Here is a 23,993-nt window from a genome sequence, read left to right as displayed (position 1 = left end):
TTCGCATCCCTAATTTTTTTTTATCAATATTTGAGATACCTCCATAAAGAGCCTCCTGTCTAGTTCGAGGAAGAGGGTTCCTTCAAAATTTTGAAGCGGGCTTCGTACTTCAAAGATTTTTTCTATCAAAATCATTGTCTTCTATCTTTAAACCTGGACTTTTTCTTAGGTTTTATTAAAAAATACACATCCACTATAACAAGTGAGTCCCACTAATTGATGCCATAAATATCTTTATTAGAGCCTTTTATGTTGGAGATCACATGTTGTCGTTGACTTGACATGCAGCTTCTCCCACTTTAATAAAGAAAGATTGGAAAAATGATCAAGTGACATTAAAATTTACATTGTTTTATACGTTATTGGCATTGATGTTTCGGTGAAAGTGATATTTTCAATGTGCTAATCCATTCAATTTGAATTTGAAACACATTTATAAATTAACAATTACAAAATAAATATATCGATTAAAATAGAATAGGATGCCGTACTTAACCAAGGTCAGGCAGCACCCCATTTTATGCCACGTGAGAGATCAACTGACGTTTGTTAAGTACGGGATAGCGTTCCGGATTCTTATTTATTAAAATAATGCCAGGTGGCACAATCTTATGGATACATGCCAACACTTTAGCGTGTACCTACACTACACAAAAGAATCAGGCTGATTAGTGATTTCCAGCCATTAATTAAAATCATGGTCAAGAAATGATCTAGAAATTACCAATCAGGATGATTTTTGACTTTGAGTCATGAGTGTGTGATTTATCTTGTTTGAGCATTTATTATGGTAGGTCAAGAACTATTGGATAAAACTTATCCTTCTACAGTCTCTTTCTCCACCACATTCTCTATTTAAGAGAGTTAGGCTGTGAGAGAGAGAGAGAGAGAGAGAGAGAGAGAGAGAATTGATCAAAAATAGTTGAAACATGGCAACAACCCAACAACCCTTACTAGGTTTTCCCAAGAAGACAACCTCCACTTGTAAGACCCCCCTCTTTGTTGTTCTCTCTTTAGTTGCTATAATCTGTCCTACAACTCTAGTAACCCTCTATCTGATCAACACCAATCAGTCTGATCTCTCATTCCCACCTCACATCTGTGCCCGGGCCCACAACCCTGCATCATGTATCTCCATGGTTTCTCAAGTAGTAGGAGATGGAGTGGGAAAGTTGAAGGAAGCTGATATACTACAACTCTTCTTGAACGATTCTATAACACGTATAGGTGATGTGATCAAGTTGGTCAACAGTATCAACGGCTTGGAAGAACAAGCAGCGTTGACCGATTGTGTTGAGCTGATGGACTTGTCCATGGATCAAGTGATGGACTCGATAGTTTCTCTACGCACTCAGACCGTTGGATCTCACCTCGATGTACAAACATGGCTCAGCAGTGTACTAACCAACCATGTTACCTGTTTGGATGGTTTAAACGGGTCAACCCGACCCGAAATGGAAACGTATCTTCTAGACTTGATAGACAGAGCAAGAGCCTCTCTAGCCATTCTCAATGTAATTTCCCCTACAAATGAAGAAGAGATCATCAAGCCATTGAAAGGGGGCTTCCCGACGTGGATCTCTAGGAGGGATCGGAAGATTCTAGAAGCTTCTGCTAAGGACATCGAAGCTGATGTTGTGGTGGCAAAGGATGGAACTGGGAATTATAAAACGGTGCAAGAAGCGGTTGGATCCGCACCAAATAAAACCAAGACCCGATATGTGATATATGTTAAGGAGGGGATATATGAGGAGAATGTGGAGGTGGTGAAGAAGAAGAACAACTTGATGATCATAGGGGATGGCATGGACTCAACCATCATAACTGGTAGTCTCAGTGTCGCTGAAACCACAACTTACAAATCTGCCACTTTTGGTAAGTCACCTCACTTCACCTTAAATTACGGGTTGTCAATGGGCCAGGTTTTGGGCCAGCCCATCATGAACTTGGTTTGTGATGTTGCTACGTTTATTTGTTATCAGGTCAGTTAGGCCCAATTCATGTTTAGGGTTGGGCTCAGGCTGGCGAGCCGGGGCCGACATATGTTTAGATTTAGAGCTTTTATTACCACACCAACTTTTACTAAGAGCACACCAACATTTGTGCTTGTTAGGAGTAGGGCTGTCGATGGATAGTCAAAATTTTGAATCTGACTCGAATTTGAATTAAAAAAATCAGATATTATCCAAAATTTTTGAATATCCAATTCAAATTTGGATAGTTTTATATATTTGAATCCTTATCAAATACGGATTTGGATATTAACATTTCAAATCCCATTCGAAATAATATATAATATATATTATTTTATTTGATTTATTTTTTTATATAAATAATATAATATATATTATTTTATTTGATTTATTTATTATATACATAATATAATATATAATAGGTTTTTTTTTAATAATGATAAATCAATTGAATAAGGAAAATTTGTATTTTTTCTAATATACAAATTATTTGAATTCTAATCGGATATTATCCGATATCCAATAGGATAATCGGATTCGAATTCGGATATAATTTTAGACCATCCGTCGGATATCAAATAAAATTTTCAGATTTGGATTCGGATATTATTGTATCCAAACCGATAAGCATCCTTTTTAACAGCCCTAGTTAGGAGTGTCAATAGGTACCCATTACCCGAAACGGGAACTGAAACTGAAAACCCAGATAATTTTATCGGAACCGTTTAGAGGTGGATCTAATAGGGAACCGAACCGATTCATAGGAACCTAAACTGTTAGGTTCTATTCAGTAGGTACCTATGGGTAATTGGAACCTATTATTTTGTCATGTATAATATGAGTTTTTTCTATATTTTAATATTAATATATATATTATAAAGCTATTAAAAATTTTCATATAAATTATGCATTATAGCTTAAAATGAGTTATTTGTTCTAAAAGTTTATTACTTGCAAAGAAGAAAATTTTTAATTTTTGAAAAAAAAATATTAAATCACATCTTCAAAGGATTTTGTTTTATATATAATAATTTAAAATATTTTATTTTCAAACTATTCTTGAAAATTGGAACGCATGGGTACTTGTGATTCTTGGCTGTTCCACTTATTTCAAAACTGGAACCAGAACCAGAACCAGAACCAAAAATTATAATGGTTATGGTTCTAATTACTTTAGGAACCTGAACGAACCCATTGACACTCTTAATGCTAATTCTTCATTAATATCATATGAATTGGTGTGCACTTAGTAAAAGTTGGTGTGGCAGTATAATCTTTTTTTATTCTTTTAACAAAGTATACATTGCGGGCTGCACTTGGACTAGTGTTTTTAGGCTTGACTAGGAAAAAGAATAATGATAAAAGCACGCGGTCAAGCGCACGGAACCACACATCTTTTTTCCTGTGTATCCCAATGAAAATGATCTATGATTCTATGCCCTTGCCATGTCAACCGTGTACCAAACCGCATACCAAGACTGCATGCGTTCATCATGACTCTAGGAAAAAATCTCTCAAATTACTTGAACAATTTGCACCAAAAGAACAAGTGAAACTATGATGCCAAAAGAATTTGTTGATTTCTGATCTAATCCTATTGTTTATTTCTTTCCATAGGCCTTGGCAGACCGTAAACATAATTGGTCCTTCACAGAATTTGCATCTTGAGACCAATCTCAAGATCTTATTAAATATCAATACTCATACCCAGCCTTGGTCTCATAGATCTATAGGTTGAGCACCAAGAGCCTTAGCTAGGTTAGGTTTCGTAATCCATTCACAACTCAAAATGGTCCACATTAAATAAAACATCTACTATATGTATTTCAGACCTCTAGACTTTATACCTGTTTGCATTGAAAAGCATTTGTAAAGCTGAAAAATGACTTTCGAATTAAAATTACCTGAGAAGTGCTTACCCCCTTTTGTAGAAAGCAGAAAATTGTCATATGTGAGAAACAACTCAAACCTACTTCTGGCATTGGTGGGGATATGAAAAAATGTAAAGTTACGAGAATTTTCGATGTTAATCATCTTATTTATTTGTTTACGATCGACTAAAATACCTCACTATTAAGATCTTAATTTAATGATCAAAAGACCAAAAATTCTAGTATAATTACCAATACACGTTCAAAAAAGCTATTTAATAATAATAATAGAGAACTACTGTTGCCACACCAATTCCTATATAAATCACAAAAGAATTGTACAAAGTTGGTGTAGCGACAGAAACTCTCTAATAATAACACCTCACAAAACCATAATTTTGCAATTTCACACTTCCATTGCAGTTCTTGTAAGTAGAAACCCCCTACTAGCCCAAACAAGACCTTTGTAACATTTTCATATATTATCCAATGCAGCCGTTATGGGTCCTGGATTCATAGCTCAAGACATATGGTTCCAGAACACGGCAGGCCCAGAGAAGCATCAAGCGGTTGCACTCCGGGTCGGAGCCGATCAATCCGTCATCAACCGTTGTCGCATCGATGCTTACCAAGACACACTCTACACCCACTCCAACCGTCAATTCTATAGAGATTGCTCCATCACTGGCACTGTCGATTTCATATTTGGTAATGCAGCTGTAGTGTTACAAAACAGCAAAATCATAGTCCGAAAACCCATGACTGGCCAGAAGAACATGGTAACCGCTCAAGGACGGATCGACCCTAACCAAAACACTGGTACTTCGATCCAAAATTGTGAGATAATAGCCAGTTCTGATTTGGATCCGGTTAAGAGCTCATTCAAAACATATCTTGGCCGTCCATGGAAGGAGTACTCTAGAACTGTTGTCATGCAGTCCTACATTGGAGACCTAATCGACCCAACGGGTTGGTCCATTTGGAGCGGAGATTTTGGATTGGAGACATTGTATTATGGGGAGTACTTGAATGAGGGACCGGGTGCGGGTACGGACAAACGGGTTAATTGGACTGGTTATCATGTCATAACTGGCCCGGTGGAAGCACAAAAATTCACAGTGGCCGAGCTGATACAAGGAGGAATGTGGTTGAAGTCGACTGGGGTGGCTTATACTGAAGGGCTCTAAATCAGGAAGAAAAACTACCATCCTTTCTTTTTGTATTATTTTCCGTAATTTATCAATGTGTCATTTTCATTATGATTTGTAGGAAATGATATTAAAGTATGTTTAAATATTGTAATATGATATATGGTTATAAAATGAATCATTTTCTCATGAAGATCAGGACAAATTAATGTTTGATTGGATTTATTGGAAAGAAGATTTTGTGTATCATGCACCATTCTTATCTTTCTTGATCTTGGAATCTAAGGACCATGCACATCCTTTGGTCTAGGGCTGTCAATGAATCAGGTTCAAATTGTTTTGGATCAATCTGGGACCAATTCAATAAGGATCGAACCATATCTTGATCCGGATCTGTCAAGAATCAGATTAATTGGACCATTTTGGATTGAGTTTTTTTTTTTGTTTGAATAATGCTGAAGTGACCTCAGGCTGGAACTTCATATCGCACTTCTTGACGTGAATGTGTATGAGAACCATAAATGCTTTTCATCGAGATATGAGTGAAAAAGCATCTATGGTTCCTATACACTTTCACATCAAGAATAGGACTTAAAATGATGCGGATTTTATCCAAATTCCGAGTGTACTGAATCCGAATTTAGCGGGTTTGATCCCATCAAGTATATTCAAATTAAAATATGATTTGGATATGAGTTGATGTCGCTTGATTCAAGTTAGATTCGAATCGAATACAAATTCCTTTCTATATCTGTCAAGATCCCAATGATATATTATTTTGCAAGTAATATTTTTATATTTTTAAAGTTATTTTTCATTAACCAGCAATAGTTGTGTGTAGTGTGGAGAGGTCTTAAACTTGAGTCACCATTTGATCAAATTTTAGTAATATTATTTAAAATAACCTTAAATGGTTGACATTATCCGACCCAAACCAATTAATTCGATCAGATTGGATCCCTAATCAAAAAGTGCGATATGAGGTTCCATCACTCCAACATGACTTTTTTTTATTTATAATTAGATCTCAATGTTAGGATTTGGAAATCTAATTTCATATACAAAATGTGAAGAATTCCATATATTTATCCAACAAAAACTAGAAAACAAACCGTAATACTATAAATTACGAAGTTTCTTGCATTTCATCGGACTGTTAAAAATTAAGAGGATTCTTATGTGCAGTAAGGAACGGTGCGTAGTATGCATTGGTCACTAGTCCCCCCACATGGTAAGTGTTGTGTGCACACATACGCACATATGTACAATAATAAGATTATTTCTTACTTCCAAAACTAACAATGAAATTTTGGGAGAAAATGAAGAATTTAAATATATATGATTTGAATTGATTTTGAAAGATACGTAATAGCTCATTTAAAAAGTAGGTCTCAAAATATTTTCTATCAAGAGAACTTTTGATTTGTATTTTTAAAAATACTACCTTTGATGATAAATTTGGGGGTCCAACTCAAAATCAATTGGCGATGAATAGAGAGGCACATGAATATATGAGGAGAGAAACAAGGCAAGGAATGTCTGATGTGGGTCTAAACTCAACATGCCCCCGCACGTGTGAGTCGGACCGGGCAAAAACATGTAAAGATATGAATTAAGTGACGTGGAAAAAGAAAGATTCGTTTTGATACAATGATAAATTTGGGGGTCCAACTCAAAATCAATTGGCGACGAATAGAAAGGTCCAAGAGCTTATAAAGAGAGACACAAGGCAATCACTATGTTATGTGGGACTCAACTCAACATTTGAAGTCATTTTCCTAGAGTTTTTTAACGATTGATTGCACATGGAAAATTGAATATTGCTGGATAACTGATCAAAAATTAATTTGAAAGATTTGATCCCAAATTTTCTCACCATGCAAGTGGCATTTTCGTTGGTTGGGCTTGGCTAGCTCGTACTTGATTGAGTCATAAGCCAATTATGGATGATCATAATTGACAAAGCCCTAGCCATTCCCATTTATGCACACTTGATTTCAAGTTTGATTGATTTTTCTATTTATCTAAATTTTTCGTGCCTGTTTGATTGTATGGAAATTCAATTTCTATGAAATTTGAAATATATGGCAAAATGGGTAAGGTGGAAAATAAAAACTAATTTTTTGATTGCATTTGGAAAATCTCGAGAAAAAAAAATCCAAAGATAAGGAGGAGAGAGAGAGCGGAGGAGGGACACTGGTAGCAATGACAATCGACTAGTGGTGATGGGGAAGAAGAAGATTATTAAGGATTATGATTTTGATTTGGGAGTGATTTTATTTTCTCGAAGATAAGTGAGAAAATGAAATCCAGTCTTTGATGGATTTTTGGATTTGGGTGCAAATTAATTTTCTATGGAAAATCAATCAAATAAATGGAAAATATGATTTTTTAAGAAAAGATATATTTTCACCAATTTTTCATTTGGATTCAAACACATCCATTTTAATCACAGAAGAGTCATTCCCATTCCACATTTTTGTTACAGGCTATTCATTTATTCATAAAAGAAAGAAATGAAATTGGAAGAGACAAGGCACTGTTGGAAGGAAATTAATGGATCCAACATTTAGTCTCTTTCGACAAATAGAGAATAACAAAATCACGGAATATCTGAAACCTAAAGAACGTGGTCAATTTGTGAGAGAGAGATGACGTTAGTGGCGATGGTGTTAATTAGTGGTGGTAGCAAAGAAGAAGATTGTCGATTAAGATTTTGATTGGGGGTGAATTTCCTTTTTCCATAGTGATTGGTTAGGAAATAAAATCCTACTTTTGATGGATTTTTTGATGATGGTTAAAACAATTTTCTATGAAAAATGAATTTGGCACCAAATTTTCACGCACAATCAAACACATCCTACTATTTAATCGTGGTTGGCTTTATAAAAAGAGCCTTTCCCATTCCATTTTTTATTACAGATTACTCATTTGTTCATATAAAAATGAAGTTGGAAGAAACACGGCAATGGAGAAAGGAAATTAATGGATCCAACATTTGGTCATTTTCAATAAATAGAGAGTTACAAAAGCAACAGAAAATCCAAAACCTATGAAATATAATCAGTTTTAGTGAAAATCACCTTTTATGTAGCAATTTTTTGAAAAAATTGCCAACATTCAATTGCTTGTACTATGAGAAAAATTCCCGACTCCCTTGTCATCCATGGATTCTCATAACCACGTAGGACTTAGGTAAGAACGAACATTATTAAATCTTAGCCTAGCCTAGCCGACTTTTTATGGGCTTGTGAATTATGAACCTGACAGTACTACATATCATGCTGGGTAATCACATCTTTCAACTATTCTCTCCTCCCCAAACAAGGATTGCTAAACAGGCATTTAACTCTGTGATCCATGGCCATTAATATTAGCAATCAGTGGGAGTCGAATTTGAGACCACAGAGGGAGCAAACCCCTTGACCCCAAAGTGCTATCACTCAGCCACCCATCTGGTGGTTTAATTCTTTGGTTGTTGTGACAATAAAATCTCTCTTATTTAATTGTCGAGAACTAATGAATTAGACTTTAGTAAGTCACTTTTTGGTATAAAAAAATTTGGGCTTCCGAAAATTTTCCAGTAATCAATTACACTTTAGTATTTGTTAATAGTTGTCAAAAATGTTTCCTATCAAAAACACTTTTTGAAAGAAGTCCTTGGATAATGAATGTCTTAGAAAATTGATTAAATTTGTCAAAAAAGAGAGTTCATTTTTAGTTTTAGGGTAGAGCTTACAAGTGAAAAAAAAAAAAAAAATGTAAGGATTCTGATGAATTATAATTATCAAGGAAATCATTTTCCTACTAAATAAAAAAAGGTTTTCTTTTTTAGAAGTAGAGGTGGAAAAGCATCTCTATCTCTCTCTCTTGTTTTCATTATTAAAAGTGACCTTGATAAAACAAACTCTGAGCCCAATGTTTACTAAATCCATTCCCTTATCCCAAATCTAATATTAATTACTTTCTTTGTTCATAGCTTTATCTTTTCTAATGTTTATTCAAATCCCATTTTCTACAAAGTTGGACTTCCTTATATAGAACTCCAAACAAAAAGACACACCAGCCATACTCGTGTTTATGAGATTAAGTATTTTAATGTATAAAGCATACATAGATGTAGCTTTATAAAGTACAGTAGATGTTGGCGATCGCATGTTCTTATTTACTGTCACATGGGTCCTGTCCCGTTATAATGACTAGGGATATTTTAGATCCTAATCCATTGAGTTTGAGTTTGAATTTTAAATAAACAAATATAGAATAAGTGAGTTCCAACTCCCACTTGTAACCCAAAATCGATCTCAATATTTAAAAATAATGCTAAATGGCACCTACCCCTCTTTTCGGTCCGCTATCCTCACTGATACATATTCCTACAAACAATGCTTTCAATTTGATTAGTGATTTCTAACCGTTGAATTCATTGCATAGTTCATAGCTCTTTCGGGGGTGGGGTGTTCATGATGCAAATTAATGAAGAAGTGTAGGTGCATAATTACACCTATTGATGTGAACCAATAAGATACTTTTGTGTGGCCATGAGTGCATGAGCAATCTTAATCAAGGCCGACACATGTTTACTGACCTGTGCATTAGAATAAACTTAGCTAATGAATAATTTAAACCGAGACCTCCATATGTCAACTTTTTCAAAAGTACTTAATCAAAGTGACGTGTGGTTAGAAGGGAGCACTTGGTTGAATACAACCGAGTGAGCAGTCTTGTGAAAGAAGAATCACGGTGAATTTGGGAAGATCCATGTGAATCACAATAAAAGAATTCTTAAGATTTTAAAGATTCCATTTGTGGAACAATGCGACGGAAAAAAAGATTGAATTAGAAAGAGAACATAATGAATACGAAAAGATGAGAGATAAGATTAGAAGGTTTCCTGATTGAGAGGAACATTAAAATTAGGGAAATATTGGCTATATTGTTGCAAGGAAGATGGTCCAAAAAAGAATAATATTGAAAATCTAAAAATAAGAGAGACAATACTTAAGTAAGAAATTGTGACTTAGTTATTCAATTTTCTAATTTTTACTAATTTAAGTATCAGAGAGTCTTAAATGTGAAAAACTTCAACTTCTTAAAATTTTTATAAAAATTAGTAAAATGATCATCATCGAAGTACAAGTTATAGGGTGAGGTATTTATTTTTACCTAGAGAAAAAATGATATAGAAATCACCAATCACCAATCATCATGATATTTGATGTCAAACATCTTGGCTCACAGGGGTGTTCCAAAAGAGAATGGCACATGGAATTTGGGTAGGTAAGTGGTATGGCAAACTTTGCTCTTAGGTGGTGTAAATAATTATTTTCCCTTTATCCCAAATCTCCCACTAACAGTACTAGGTATTTGTTTACTTAGATCTAGACCCAATAGTTCAAAACTTACCATACTAAATTGTCTCACTCTCTATATTTGTACATTTTTTTATCACAATTTAATACGGTAGCCCGAGAAACACTGGATACATATCTTTCTACACACATACACTCTCTCCTCTCCTTATTTAAGGGCAGAAAGAGAAGAAGTCGATCAAAGATACTTGAAGCATGGCAACAACCCATCATCGACCCTTACTAGGTTCTCCCAAGAAGACAACCTCTTCTTGCAAGACCCTCTTTGTTGTTCTCTCTTTAGTTGCTATAATCTGCTCCACAACTCTTGTAACCTTCCATCTGATCAACACCAATCAGTCTGATCTCTCATTCCCTCCTCACATCTGTGCCCGGGCCCACAACCCTGCATCATGTATCAACATGGTTTCTCTAGTAGTAAAAGATGATGGTGTAAGAAAATATAACGAGGTTGATGTACTACAGCTCTTCTTGAACAAATCCATGACTCGTATAGGTGATGTGGTCAAGTTGGTCCACAGTATCAACGGCTTGGAAGAACATGCAGCGTTGACCAATTGTATCCAGTTGATGGACTTGTCGATTGATCGAGTAATTGATTCGATAATCGCTCTACGCACCCAGAACGTTGGATCTCACCTCGATGTACAAACATGGCTCAGCGGTGTACTAACCAATCATGTCACCTGTTTGGATGGGCTAAAAGGATCAACCCGACCCGAAATGGAAACGGATCTTCTAGACTTGATAGATCGAGCAAGAGCTTCTTTAGCCATTCTCACATCAATTTCCCATACAAAAGAAGAAGAGATCATCAAGCCATTGAACGGAGGATTCCCGACGTGGATCACGAGGAGAGATCGGAAGATTCTAGAAGCTTCTGCTAATGACATCAAAGCTGATGTTGTGGTGGCAAAGGATGGAAGTGGGAATTATAAAACGGTAAAAGAAGCACTTGGATCCGCACCGGATAACGGTAAGACCCGGTTTGTGATATATGTGAAAAAGGGAACATATGAGGAGAATGTGGAGGTTGGGAAGAAGAAGAAAAATTTGATGATCATAGGAGATGGCATGAATTTGACCATTATAACTGGTAGTCTCAATGTTATTGATGGATCCACGACTTTCGATTCCGCCACTGTTGGTAAGTAACTTCACTTCACCATCTTTTCATTAAGACTAACTAATGATAATTAACTTAACGTGGCATCATAGATCTTTTTCCTTGTGTATCTCATAGAAAAAGAACTACGGTTGGTGCACTGTCACATCAATAGCGTCAGTTCTATTTTAAATAGAATAATGATGAATGCACATGGTGAATCATACATACCTGATGTAACAAGAGCACAAAACCATAGATCTTTTTCTTATGCATTCCAAAGATAAATATCTATGGTTCTATGCCCTTGCTATGTCAACCGCACACAGACCATGTATGATTTTCTGAGTGCATTCATTTCAACTCTATTAAATAATACATGGACCATATGTAATTTAGGTCTCTGGATTTTGTACTCGTTTTGAAAAGCACTTAAGATTGATTTGTCGCTATTAGATAAGTGCCTCCCCTTTTAGGGATCCATTTCTAACATTTGGGAGAATCAAACTAAAATGTAAAGTTATATAAATTTTAATTATTGATGCCCAATATATTTATTTATGGATAAATTAATATTGCTACTAAGTTGTTAAGTTAATGAATTAAAAAGTCAAAATTTCAATTGTAATCATCAAAGAAATTGTTTCAGAAAGCATTGAACAATTTTGCAATATTTGTAACATTTTCATCTCTTCTCCAATGCAGCCGTTGTAGGTGATGGGTTTATAGCACAAGACATATGGTTCCAGAACACGGCGGGTCCGGAGAAGCAACAAGCGGTTGCACTCCATGTTGGAGCCGATGAATCTGTTATCAATCGATGTCGCATCGATGCTTATCAGGACACACTCTACGCCCACACCCTACGTCAATTCTATAGAGACTGCTCCATCACTGGCACGGTTGATTTCATATTTGGTAATGCAGCTGTGGTGCTCCAAAATTGCAAAATCATGCCCCGAAAACCCATGAAGGGCCAAAGTAATATGGTAACAGCCCAAGGACGGACCGACCCGAACCAAAACACTGGTACTTCGATACAAAATTGTGAGATAATAGCCAGTTCTGACTTGGAACCGGTGAAGGAATCGTTCAAATCATTTCTTGGTCGTCCATGGAAGGAGTACTCTAGAACTGTTGTCATGCAATCATACATTGGAGACGTTATTGACCCAGCGGGTTGGTCCGAATGGTCCGGAGATTTTGCCTTGAATACTTTGTATCATGGAGAGTATTTGAATCAAGGACCCGGTGCGGGTACGAGTAAACGCGTGAAATGGGCTGGTTATCATGTCATAACTGACCCGAAAGTAGCAGAGCAATTCACAGTGGGCCAGTTGATACAAGGAGGGACATGGTTGAACTCCACTGGGGTATCTTATACTGAAGGGCTCTAAATAAGGAATAACATCTATACTTCTTGTTTGTATTTTGTAATTTGTATTACTTTCAATATTTTTTTAAGGTGTGTTTTGTATGGCTAGAAAGGATATTAGAGTATATGATGCACTGTAACACTACGTGAAAATTGAAAATTTCTACAGAAAAAATTGACGGCCAAGGCTCACAAATTTTAGAAACTGAATTTTGACGGTCTAGGACCGTCAAAATTCTTGATGTTCCCAGATTTGACAGTTTAGAGATGTTGAATTTCTCTCATCCTTCATTAATTTGACAGTTTCGACTCGGCGAAAAAAAAAAAATTGATAATGAAAAATTCGACGCCAATTCGACCTTTAGGTCCGTTGAATTTTATGAAATTTGACGGCTCAAAACCATTAAATTTGGGCTTTTTCACATTATGTAATAAGGTACATATTGATACACCGAATCATCTTCTTATAGAGATTTGATTTGGACTAGAATAAGATTGGATGTATTAATGGTTTTAAATCTCATCCAAACTTAAAATGACTTATCTGAGTTGTCTCGGTATCGTCCACCAACGAAACGAGTTGACAAGTCGCCTCAAAGACGTGGTGTATTGTAATTTTAAGGCATTTTTTTAAAATCTCATCTGAAACAACTCAAATAAATCGAATATCTCATTCGAGACGACTCAGTTTTGTTTTGTATCTCAACACTTAAGACTCTGTAACAATCCAAGGCCTTGCCTTCATTCCATAGTTTCCATGCCTTGAAAAAAAATAAAAAACAAACATATATATTCACTTTTTACACATAAAAAAATAGAAAATTTAAATTAATTTAGAAAATGTTGAAAGGACTTTACACTTACTTGTCCAAGAAGGTTAAGATCATGGTCAGGATGATCAAACCCTCTGTTCTTCTTATTAATTATTTTATACATTCAAATCTCAACACGACTATTATTTTGTTCTAATAGAATCAATCAAACATATATCTTAAATAATCATTCGTGAACAAAAATCTATTTCAAGTTATCGTTACTTACCTTGTGCCATCACTAAACCTTTAATCCAATAATTTTGAAGATGCTCCTTATTCTAACATTTCTCTAGACATCCTTTGGGCGAGGGTTGTCAATGGATTGGATTTAGAACTTATCCAATAAGAATCAGATTGGAACCTTGTTGAATTGGGTTTCTTATCGGATCCCAGTACGTATTAGAATTCAAATTTGATCGAATGACAATTGAATTGAGTTTCGATAATATCAAATCCAATTTCATATTATAAAAATATAAATAACTTCCTATATTCATACTAAATATGTGATATACCAATAAAAAAATGTGACAATTTACATAATTTCTGAAATTTATCATCTGGGATCCTTGAAAGTTCGTGACATGGTTGATCAAGAAGGGATCCTTAAGTTATTGAATCAGATCCTTATTGAAACACAAATCCTTGACCAGGGTCCAAATTTATTGGGTTGAAATGATAAATGGATTATCTAATCCACGTAGCTCCAAAATCTAGTGATAGGACTCCCCTAGAAGTAATCAAATCGGATCATCGTCGAAATCCAAATTCTCAATTCAGATCCAAAGTTATTGGGCAAATCAAATTTTAGCACCAATCGGATTAATTGGCAGTCTTACTTTGGGCATTGAGAGTTATAGAATTGTTATAAGAGAATTTCTAAAATGTGATCGACTTTTAGCAAAATTCCTAGTTTGGCTCACTGTTCATTTTAATTCTTAGATTTTTCAAAGTGACAATCATGCTGATATAAAGTATCAAGATTGTTAATATTTATTGAAAAATGACAATCTCACTGATTATAAAAGTGATGATCCCGTAGGCTTGTTATTTTTTCGTAAGACTGTAAATAAATAAATCATCGAGATAGTCACTTTGAAAAAATAAAAATAAAAATCAGTGATCTCACTATTTTATATTAACGACATCATCACTTTTGAAATCCTACGATCTTACTCTTCATATTTTGGGAATTAAAATAATTAGTGAGTTAGCTAGAATCAGAATTTCATCATATTCAACTCACGAAATGATAATTTACCCTTGTTTAAATTTAAAGAAATTGAAATACATACCCTAGAGGATAACAATAGTGTTGAACACTGTAAAACAGAAAAGCATTCAAGGGTCGATAAAATCATCCTCTTTTTTTTTGTCTTTTTCCTCTTAGGTTTGCTCATTTTCTTTTTCTTGCTTTTCGAAAGGAAATGGATTTCAAAAGTAACCTGTATGTCTCTTCCCACAAGTCATAATCTCATTGGTCATTGAACCAAAAACTTCCAATTAATTACATTGAACCATAAAAGAATTCTACAAAAGTCAACTAAACTGAAGATCAATTTCAAGCTAATGGGCTTAACCATTTATATATATCATTTATGCCTTAGAATTTCTGAAGCACTTATGCATAATGATATCGAATGATGAAAATAAAAAGATCATATAGGTTGCTAAAGAAGACTTGTCAAGATGATTCTTATGTGTGGTATATATTCATGGGTTGTTAGTCTTCTACTTAATGAATTAATTATGGACACGAAACACAAACATATATGTGCTCACATGACTATTTCTTAGATAATTATTAAAGACGTTTTAAGAGAAACCGAAGAATTCACATATGATTTTATTGATTTTTGAGAAACATAGAGAATTTTTGGAGAGTTAATTTTGAGGATGTTAGAGAAAATAAATGGTTACAATTGAATATATTGACATTATTGTGAATATGAGTACTAAATAACACCATAATAGCTAGTAATAAAATGAGCTTCCAAGTGTAACTGATTTACGGAAGAGATTAGAAAGAAATCTACGTCATGTTTGACAGAATAACCACTCATATTCAACAAGTTGTCCATTGGTGGTTATTTACATATAGTTTGTGTTGATAAATGAGACTACTACATATAGAGTTGTAAGGGAAAGTTTTCTATCTCATCAAGTTGATTAAGTGAAACACGTCAGCACTCCAATTTCATGATTCTATTATGATATTATCTTAATTATGAGATAATATGTCTAATGCCCTTTTTCAACAGATGATTCATTCATATGCAATAATCACATTGTGACGGTATTGTTTAGTGGTAAAAGTGTGACGAGCGTATCAATCATGTTATATTGTCAAATTGCCTTTATGATATTCTAATTAGATTATTATATTATAATTATAGATAATTTGCATCCTTGGCAGTCCATGAGGCCATGGTCCTCATATGACACTCTAACAAGGCGGTTGTTATGTATACTGACCAGTTTTGCAATATTGAAGGATGATAGCCCGTACGTGTAGGGGAGGGAACAATTAGACTGTATAGCAAAATAGCATACTTAAGAAGAAGAACTCGAACTCTATTACTTAAGGATTGAATACCTTATGCTATCGGTCATACAATAGATTCCTTCCATTGCTTAGGTTATTGCATTGTGTAATGATTCACATAGTATTTAATAATCACTTTGTAGCTTCTTTCTCCCGGATAATCACCACTCTAATTCTTTCTTCCCAGCCAGTTTACCTCCCTTTAAGTTGGTTGTGACTGTTGGGGTTTTCACCCAACAAACACAATCGGCGATGATGATTTGATATGAAACAATCAATGCTGCACAGCCCTTCGATCTAGGTCTGAATACCTACTTAAGAATCACACACAATATGCAAGATAATAATCACACACGACACAATGATTTATGTGGTTCGGCTATGTTTACATCCACGGGCAGCAACGGTCAATTTTTATTATAGAAAGCAATGTGAAAAGTTACAATTAAGAAAACCAGCATTTATGTGTTCTCTAGTTGCCCCAAAAAAAAACTTTTTTTTTTTTTTAAAATAATCTATGCCAAGAAAAACTGCAACTCCGTTACTTCTCCTGATATATAGGCAGGATGGGCAGTGGCACATATGTGGGTAACCCACGTTTTCCTTCTCATGTAAAGATAAGAAAGAAAGAGTTGTATTGGTGTTGGACTCTTCTAACACCAATCTCTCCACCGTTCCATAAATCGAGTTAAACTCAACAATCTCCACCTCTTGACGAAGAACTAGAAGCTGCTACCAATTACCAATACCATTACCACCATGTTCCAAAGAACCACATCCTCCGTCGAGGCAATTATACTCCACACTAGGAGTCAAAACAAGACCACACAAGGTCACTATGTCCTGAAAGAGCCAATACTCCTTATGGAGTCATCAACAATGAGAAACACGAGTCAAGTTCAAGCAATAAAAGAATTTGATCTCAGATACAACTTTGGTCAACATGTCCGATGGATTGTCTTTGGTGACAATGTTTTCTAGTAAGACCTCACCATCCTCAATGATATCACGAATGTAATGATACCTTACATTGATATGCTTTCGTCCTGGCATGATACACTTGATTTTTGGCTAGATGAATAGCACTCTGACTGTCACAACTGACGGATACAACCTCTTGTGAAATGGCCAAATCACTAATCAAGCCTTGAAGTCAAATGACTTCCTTTATTGCCTCTTTCACTGCCATGTACTCAGCCTCTGTCGTAGACAACGCAACTGTAGCCTGTAACATAGACCTCCAACTGATAGGAGCCCCACACATACTAAAACAATACCCTGACGTAGACCTCATCCTATCCAAGTGACCAGCATAATCAGAATCGACGTATCTGCAAACCTACATCTTCCTCTCTTTCTCTGAAAGATAAGACCAATATTCATGGAGCCACCTAGATAACGGAGAATCCACTTCACTGCTTGCCAATGCTGTTTTCCCGAGTTACTCATATACCGACTAATAACACTAACAACCTAAGCAATGTCTGAACGCGTACACACCATAAAATACATTAAACTCCCCACTACACTAGCATAGGGTACCTGCGACATGTACTCTATTTTTTCCTTCTGTAGTAGGAGACATCTTCCCTGATAACTAGAAGTGGACAGCTAATGGTGTGTTAACTGCCTTAGAATTCTGCATCATAAACCGGTTAACAACCTTTTCTATATATTATCTCTGTGAGAGACATAATCTGCCCTTCTGCTTGTCTCGTTGGACCTCCATCCCCAATATCTTCATGGCAGCCCCTAAATCCTTCATTTCAAACTCCATGTTCAATTTAGACTTCAGTAAGTCAATCTCATGTTTATTCTTCACAGCAATCAACATATCATCAACATATAGTAAGAGATAAATATAAGAAACATCATTGAGTTTCTTGTAGTAAACACATAGATCGTACTTATTATGTGTGTACCTCTACTTTTTCATGAATACATTAAAGCAAAGATTCCACTGCCTTGATGTCTATTTCAAGCCATATAATGACCTCTTGAGCTTACACACTAAGCTCTCTTTCCTAGCAACTCTATGATGGCTGTGACATATAAATATCCTCATCCAAATCACCATGCAAGAAGGCTGTTTTGACATCTAACTGCTCGAGCTCCATATCAAATTACGCCACTAATGCTAAAAGGACCTGGATGGTAGTGTGTTTCACCACTAGAGAGAAGATCTCATTATAATTCACACATTCCTTTTGTGTATATCTCTTAGCCACTAATCTTGCCTTGTAATGTACACCTAAAATTTTCCCATTGGGATTTGGAGAACTATTTTTTATTGTATAAACTCATTTGCAGCCAATCGCCTTCTTCCCATGTGGAAGCTTTACAAGCTCCCATGTATGATTTTTATGAAGAGATTTCATCTCTTCATCCATGGTTGCTCTCCACTCCTTACCATGTGTGTCTGACATAGCAAGTCTATATGAATAAAGCTCATCACCAACCGCCATCAATGCATACGAAACATAGTCTTTCAAATAATTTAGTTGATGCCTATTCCTAGGTTCTCTCCGTGCTGCTAAAGATGGATCACTTTCTTGTTCTTGAAGAAAGTACTCTAAATCAGGAAGAACAATGACTATCCTTTCTTTTTGTATTATTTTGTATCATTTTCTTGTGATGATCATTTGTTGGAAATGATATTAAAGTATGTTTAAATACAGTAATATGATATATGGTTATAAAATGAATCATTTTCTCATGAAGATCAGGACAAATTAATGTTTGATTGGATTTATTGGAAAGAAGATTTTGTGTATCATGCACCATTCTTATCTTTCTCGATCTTGGAATCTAAGGACCATGCACATCCTTTAGGCTAGGGCTGTTAATGGATCAGGTTCGGATTGTTCTAGATCAATCTAGGACCAATTCGATATGGATCGAACCATATCTTGATCTGGATCTGTCAAGAATTAGATTGGACCATTTTGGATTGAGATTTTTTTTTTTTTTTTTTTTGAATAATGCTGAAGTGACCTCAGGTTGGAACCTCATATCGCATTTCTTGATGTGAAAGTGTATGGGAACCATAGATACTTTCTTCGAGATACGAGCAAAAAAGCATCTACAGTTCCTATCCACTTTCACATCAAAAATAGAACTTATAATGGTATGGATTTTATCCGAAATCCAAGTGTACCGAATCCAAATTCTTTATATAGAACTCCAAACACAAAGACACACCAGCCATACGTGTTTATGAGATTAAGTATTTTAATGTATAAAGCATGCCATAGATGTAGCTTTATAAAGTACAGAAGATGTAGGCGATCGCATGTTCTTGTTTACTGTCACATGGGTCTTGTCCCGTTATAATGACTAAGGATATTTTAGATCCTAATCCTTTGAATTTTAAAAATAATGCTAAATTTTGGGTCCGCTATCCTCACTAATACATATTCCTACAAACAATGCTATCAATTTGATTAGTGATTTCTAACCAGTGGATTCATTGCATAGGTCTTAGCTCTTTTGGGGGTGTTCATGATGCAAATTAATGAAGAAGTGTGGGTGCATAATTACACCTATTGATGTGGACCAATAGGATGCTTTTGCGTGGTCATGAGTGCATGAACAATCTAAATCAAAGTCGACACATGTTCATTGACCCATGCATTAAAATGAACTTGGCTAATGAATAATTTAAATCGAGACCTCCACATGAGACCTCCACATATCAACTCTTCTAAAAGAACTCAATTAAAATGACGTGTGGTTGAAAGGGAGCACTTGGTTGAATACAATTGAGTGAGTAGTCTTGTGAAAGAAGAATCATGGTGACTTTGGGAGGATCCATGTGCATCACAATAAAAATATTTCTGAGATTTTTATGATTCTAATCATAGAACAATATGACAGAAAAAAAAAGATTGAATTAGAAAGAGGATAGAATGAATACGAAAAGATGAGAGATAAGATTAGAAGATTTCTTAATTGAGAGGAACACTAAATTTAGGGAAATATTGGCTATGCCATTTCAAGGAAGATTGTCCAAAAAAGAAGAATATTGAAAATCTAAAAATAAGAAAGACAATACTTACGTAAGAAATTGTGATTTTGTTGTTCAATGTTCTAATTTTTACTAACCTACATTAAAGGGTTTTGTATGTGAAAAACTTTCTACTCTTAGAATTTTTGCAAGGATCAACAGGAGGATCATAATCGAGGTACGAGTTACGAGTTATAGGATGAGGTAATTATTTTTACCTAGAGAAAAAATGATATAAAAATCACCAATCACCAATCATCATAATATTTGATGTTAAACGTCTTGGCTCATAGGGGTGTAGCGAAAGAGAATGCCACATGGAATTTGGGTAGATAAGTGGTATGGCAAACTTTGCTCTTAGGTGGTGTAAATAATTATTTTCTCTTTATCCCAAATCTCCCACTAACAGTACTAAGTATTTGTTTACTTAGATCTAGACCCAATAGTTCAAAACTTACCATATTAAATTATCTCACACTCTCCATATTTGTACATATTTTATCACAATTTAATACGGTAGCCCGAGCACCACTGGATACTTTATCTTTCTACACACATACACTCTCTCCTCTCCTTATTTAAGGTAATTTGTAAGAGAAGAAGTCGATCAAAGATTCTTGAAACATGGCAACAACCCATCATCAGCCCTTACTAGGTTCTCCCAAGAAGACAACCTCTTCTTGCAAGACCCTCTTTGTTGTTCTCTCTTTAGTTGCTATAATCTGCCCCACAGCTCTTGTAACCTTCCATCTGATCAAAACAAATCAGTCTGATCTCTCATTCCCTCCTCACATCTGTGCCCGGGCACACAACCCTGCATCATGTATTAACATGGTTTCTCAAGTAGTAAAAGATGATGGTGTAAGAAAATTAAACGAGGTTGATGTACTACAGCTCTTCCTGAACAATTCCATGACTCGTATAGGTGATGTGGTCAAGTTGGTCAACAGTATCAATGGCTTGGAAGCACATGCAGCGTTGACCAACTGTATCCAGTTGATGGACTTGTCGATTGATCGAGTAATTGACTCGATATTCGCTCTACGCACCCAGAACGTTGGATCTCATCTCGAGGTACATACATGGCTCAGCGGTGTACTAACCAATCATGTCACCTGTTTGGATGGGCTAAAAGGATCAACCCGACCCGAAGTGGAAACGGATCTTCTAGACTTGATTGATCGAGCAAGAGCTTCTCTAGCCATTATCACATCAATTTCCCATACAAAAGAAGAAGAGATCATCAAGCCATTGAACGGAGGATTCCCGACGTGGATCACGAGGAGAGATCGGAAGATTCTAGAAGCTTCTGCTAATGACATCAAAGCTGATGTTGTGGTGGCAAAGGATGGAAGTGGGAATTATAAAACGGTAAAAGAAGCACTTGGATCCGCACCGGATAACGGTAAGACCCGGTTTGTGATATATGTGAAAAAGGGAACATATAAGGAGAAAGTGGAGGTTGGGAAGAAGAAGAAAAATTTGATGATCATAGGAGATGGCATGAATTTGACCATTATAACTGGTAGTCTCAATGTTATTGATGGATCCACGACTTTCGATTCCGCCACTGTTGGTAAGTAACCTCACTTCACCATCTTTTCATTATGACTAACTAATGATAATTATCTTAACGTGGCATCATAGATCTTTTTCCTTGTATCCCGAAGAAAAAGAACGACGGTCGGTACACTGCCACGTCAATGCGTCAGTTTTATATTTAACTCAATACCCATAGTTTTAAAACTTGTTGAATCTACTCAAAACTCAGTTGGGTTGAGAATCTTTAAGGATGTATAACTCGGTCTGTGTTAGAGATCAATAAAATCCTTGTTCCATGACAACAAATAATCTTCGTCGTATATGGGCTTTTCCTAGTGTTTTATCATTAATTATTGATATGGTTTTTTCAGCCAGTCGCAACCTGACATGTGGCCTACTCGGTCTATAAACCATCGAATAGGTCCAACACTGCCTATATGAGGTTCATAATCCACTTAAAACTCAACAGAGTCCATATTAAATAGAATAATGATGAATGCACGTGGTAAGTCATATATGGTTGATGTAACAAGGGCATAAAATCACATATCTTTTCCTTCTGTATCCCAAAGATAAATATCTATGATTCTATGCCCTTGTCTTGTCAACCACAGAGAGATCGCATACGATTTTCCGCATGCATTTATTACAATTCTATTAAATAATAGATGGAACGTATGCAATTTTGGTCTCTAGATTTTGTACTCACTTTGAAAAGCACTTATGATTGATTTGTCGTTATTAGATAAGTGCATCCCCTTTTTCGGATCAATTTTTAGCATTTGTGAGAATCTAATTAAAATGTAAAGTTATATAAATTTTAATTATTGATGCCCCCATATATTTATTTATGAATAAATTAACATCGGTATAGCTATTAAGTTGTTAAGTTAATGAATTAAAAGTCAAAATTTCTATTGTAATTATCAAAGAAGTTGTTTCAAAAAGCATTGAATAATTTTGCAATATTTGTAACATTTTCATCTCTTCTCCAATGCAGCCGTTGTAGGTGATGGGTTTATAGGACAAGACATATGGTTCCAGAACACGGCGGGTCCGGAGAAGCATCAAGCAGTTGCACTCCGCGTTGGAGCCGATCAATCCGTTATCAATCGATGTCGCATCGACGCTTATCAGGACACACTCTATGCCCACTCCCTACGTCAATTCTATAGAGACTGCTCCATCACTGGCACGGTTGATTTCATATTTGGTAATGCAGCTGTAGTGTTACAAAATTGCAAAATCATGCCCCGAAAACCTATGAAGGGCCAAAGTAATATGGTAACAGCCCAAGGACGGACCGACCCGAACCAAAACACTGGTACTTCGATACAAAAGTGTAAGATAATAGCCAGTTCTGACTTGGAACCAGTGAAGAAATCGTTCAAATCATTTCTTGGTCGTCCATGGAAGGAGTACTCTAGAACTGTTGTCATGCAATCATCCATTGGAAACGTTATTGACCCGGTGGGTTGGTCCGAATGGTCCGGAGATTTTGCCTTGAAGACCTTGTACTATGGAGAGTATTTGAATAAAGGACCCGGTGCGGGTACGAGTAAACGAGTGAAATGGGCTGGTTATCATGTCATAACCGACCCGGAAGTAGCAAAGCATTTCACAGTGGGCCAGTTGATACAAGGAGGGACATGGTTGAAGTCTACTGGGGTATCTTATACTGAAGGGCTCTAAATAAGGAAGAACATCTATAGTTCTTGTTTGTATTTTGTATTTTGTATTACTTCCAGCTTTTTTTTAACGTGTGTTTTGTATAACTAGAAATGATATTAGAATATATGATGTATTGTAATAAGGTATGTATTGATACACCGAATCATCTTCTCATAGAGATTTGATTTGGATTAAAATAAGATTGGATGTATTGATGGTTTTAAATCTCATCCCAACCCGAGATGACTTGTCTAAATTGTCTCGGTATCGTCCACCAACGAAATGAATTGACAAGTTATCTCAAAGATGTGCTTTGTAATTCTACAGCATTTCTTTAAAATCTCATCTAAGACAACTCAAATAAATCGAATATCTCATCCGACTCAATTTTGCTCATGGACAAGACAAGATGCCAAATAGAGTTTTAAAGCCATGGATGTCTTGGAAAATGATTATTTGTATCATTATTCTAATATTTCTTATTAGGTTATGTCTTCTATTTTTGTATATGGAGATTGTCGTGGATTCAAACCGGATTTTTTGATGATCCGTTAACGACCCACAAAATAT

General features: G+C 35.6%; 3 protein-coding genes across 3 annotated transcripts; all 3 read left to right on the top strand.

The window, feature by feature from the left end:
• Nucleotides 1-881: 881 nt before the first annotated feature.
• On the top strand, nt 882-5,185 carry LOC147392009 (pectinesterase-like). Its single transcript, XM_086460026.1, has 2 exons — nt 882-1,875; nt 4,340-5,185. Exons 1-2 carry the CDS (start codon nt 930-932, stop codon nt 5,029-5,031), a joined length of 1,638 nt encoding a protein of 545 aa, XP_086316152.1. The 5' UTR covers nt 882-929; the 3' UTR covers nt 5,032-5,185.
• A 5,343-nt stretch (nt 5,186-10,528) lies between these two features.
• Nucleotides 10,529-12,956, top strand: LOC147392008 (pectinesterase-like). Its single transcript, XM_086457725.1, has 2 exons — nt 10,529-11,511; nt 12,175-12,956. Exons 1-2 carry the CDS (start codon nt 10,560-10,562, stop codon nt 12,864-12,866), a joined length of 1,644 nt encoding a protein of 547 aa, XP_086313851.1. The 5' UTR covers nt 10,529-10,559; the 3' UTR covers nt 12,867-12,956.
• A 7,845-nt stretch (nt 12,957-20,801) lies between these two features.
• LOC147392007 (pectinesterase-like) lies at nt 20,802-23,648 on the top strand. The gene is made up of 2 exons (XM_086457803.1): nt 20,802-21,786; nt 22,753-23,648. Exons 1-2 carry the CDS (start codon nt 20,835-20,837, stop codon nt 23,442-23,444), a joined length of 1,644 nt encoding a protein of 547 aa, XP_086313929.1. The 5' UTR covers nt 20,802-20,834; the 3' UTR covers nt 23,445-23,648.
• The last annotated feature ends 345 nt before the right edge of the window (nt 23,649-23,993 follow it).

The sequence above is a fragment of the Akebia trifoliata genome, chromosome 11 (genome assembly GCF_017979445.1).
Source record: "Akebia trifoliata isolate Shusen 1 chromosome 11, ASM1797944v1, whole genome shotgun sequence".
NCBI lineage: Eukaryota > Viridiplantae > Streptophyta > Magnoliopsida > Ranunculales > Lardizabalaceae > Akebia > Akebia trifoliata.
The sequence above is the reverse complement of the archived record's forward strand: the minus strand, read 5'-3'. Positions and strand labels throughout refer to the sequence as shown.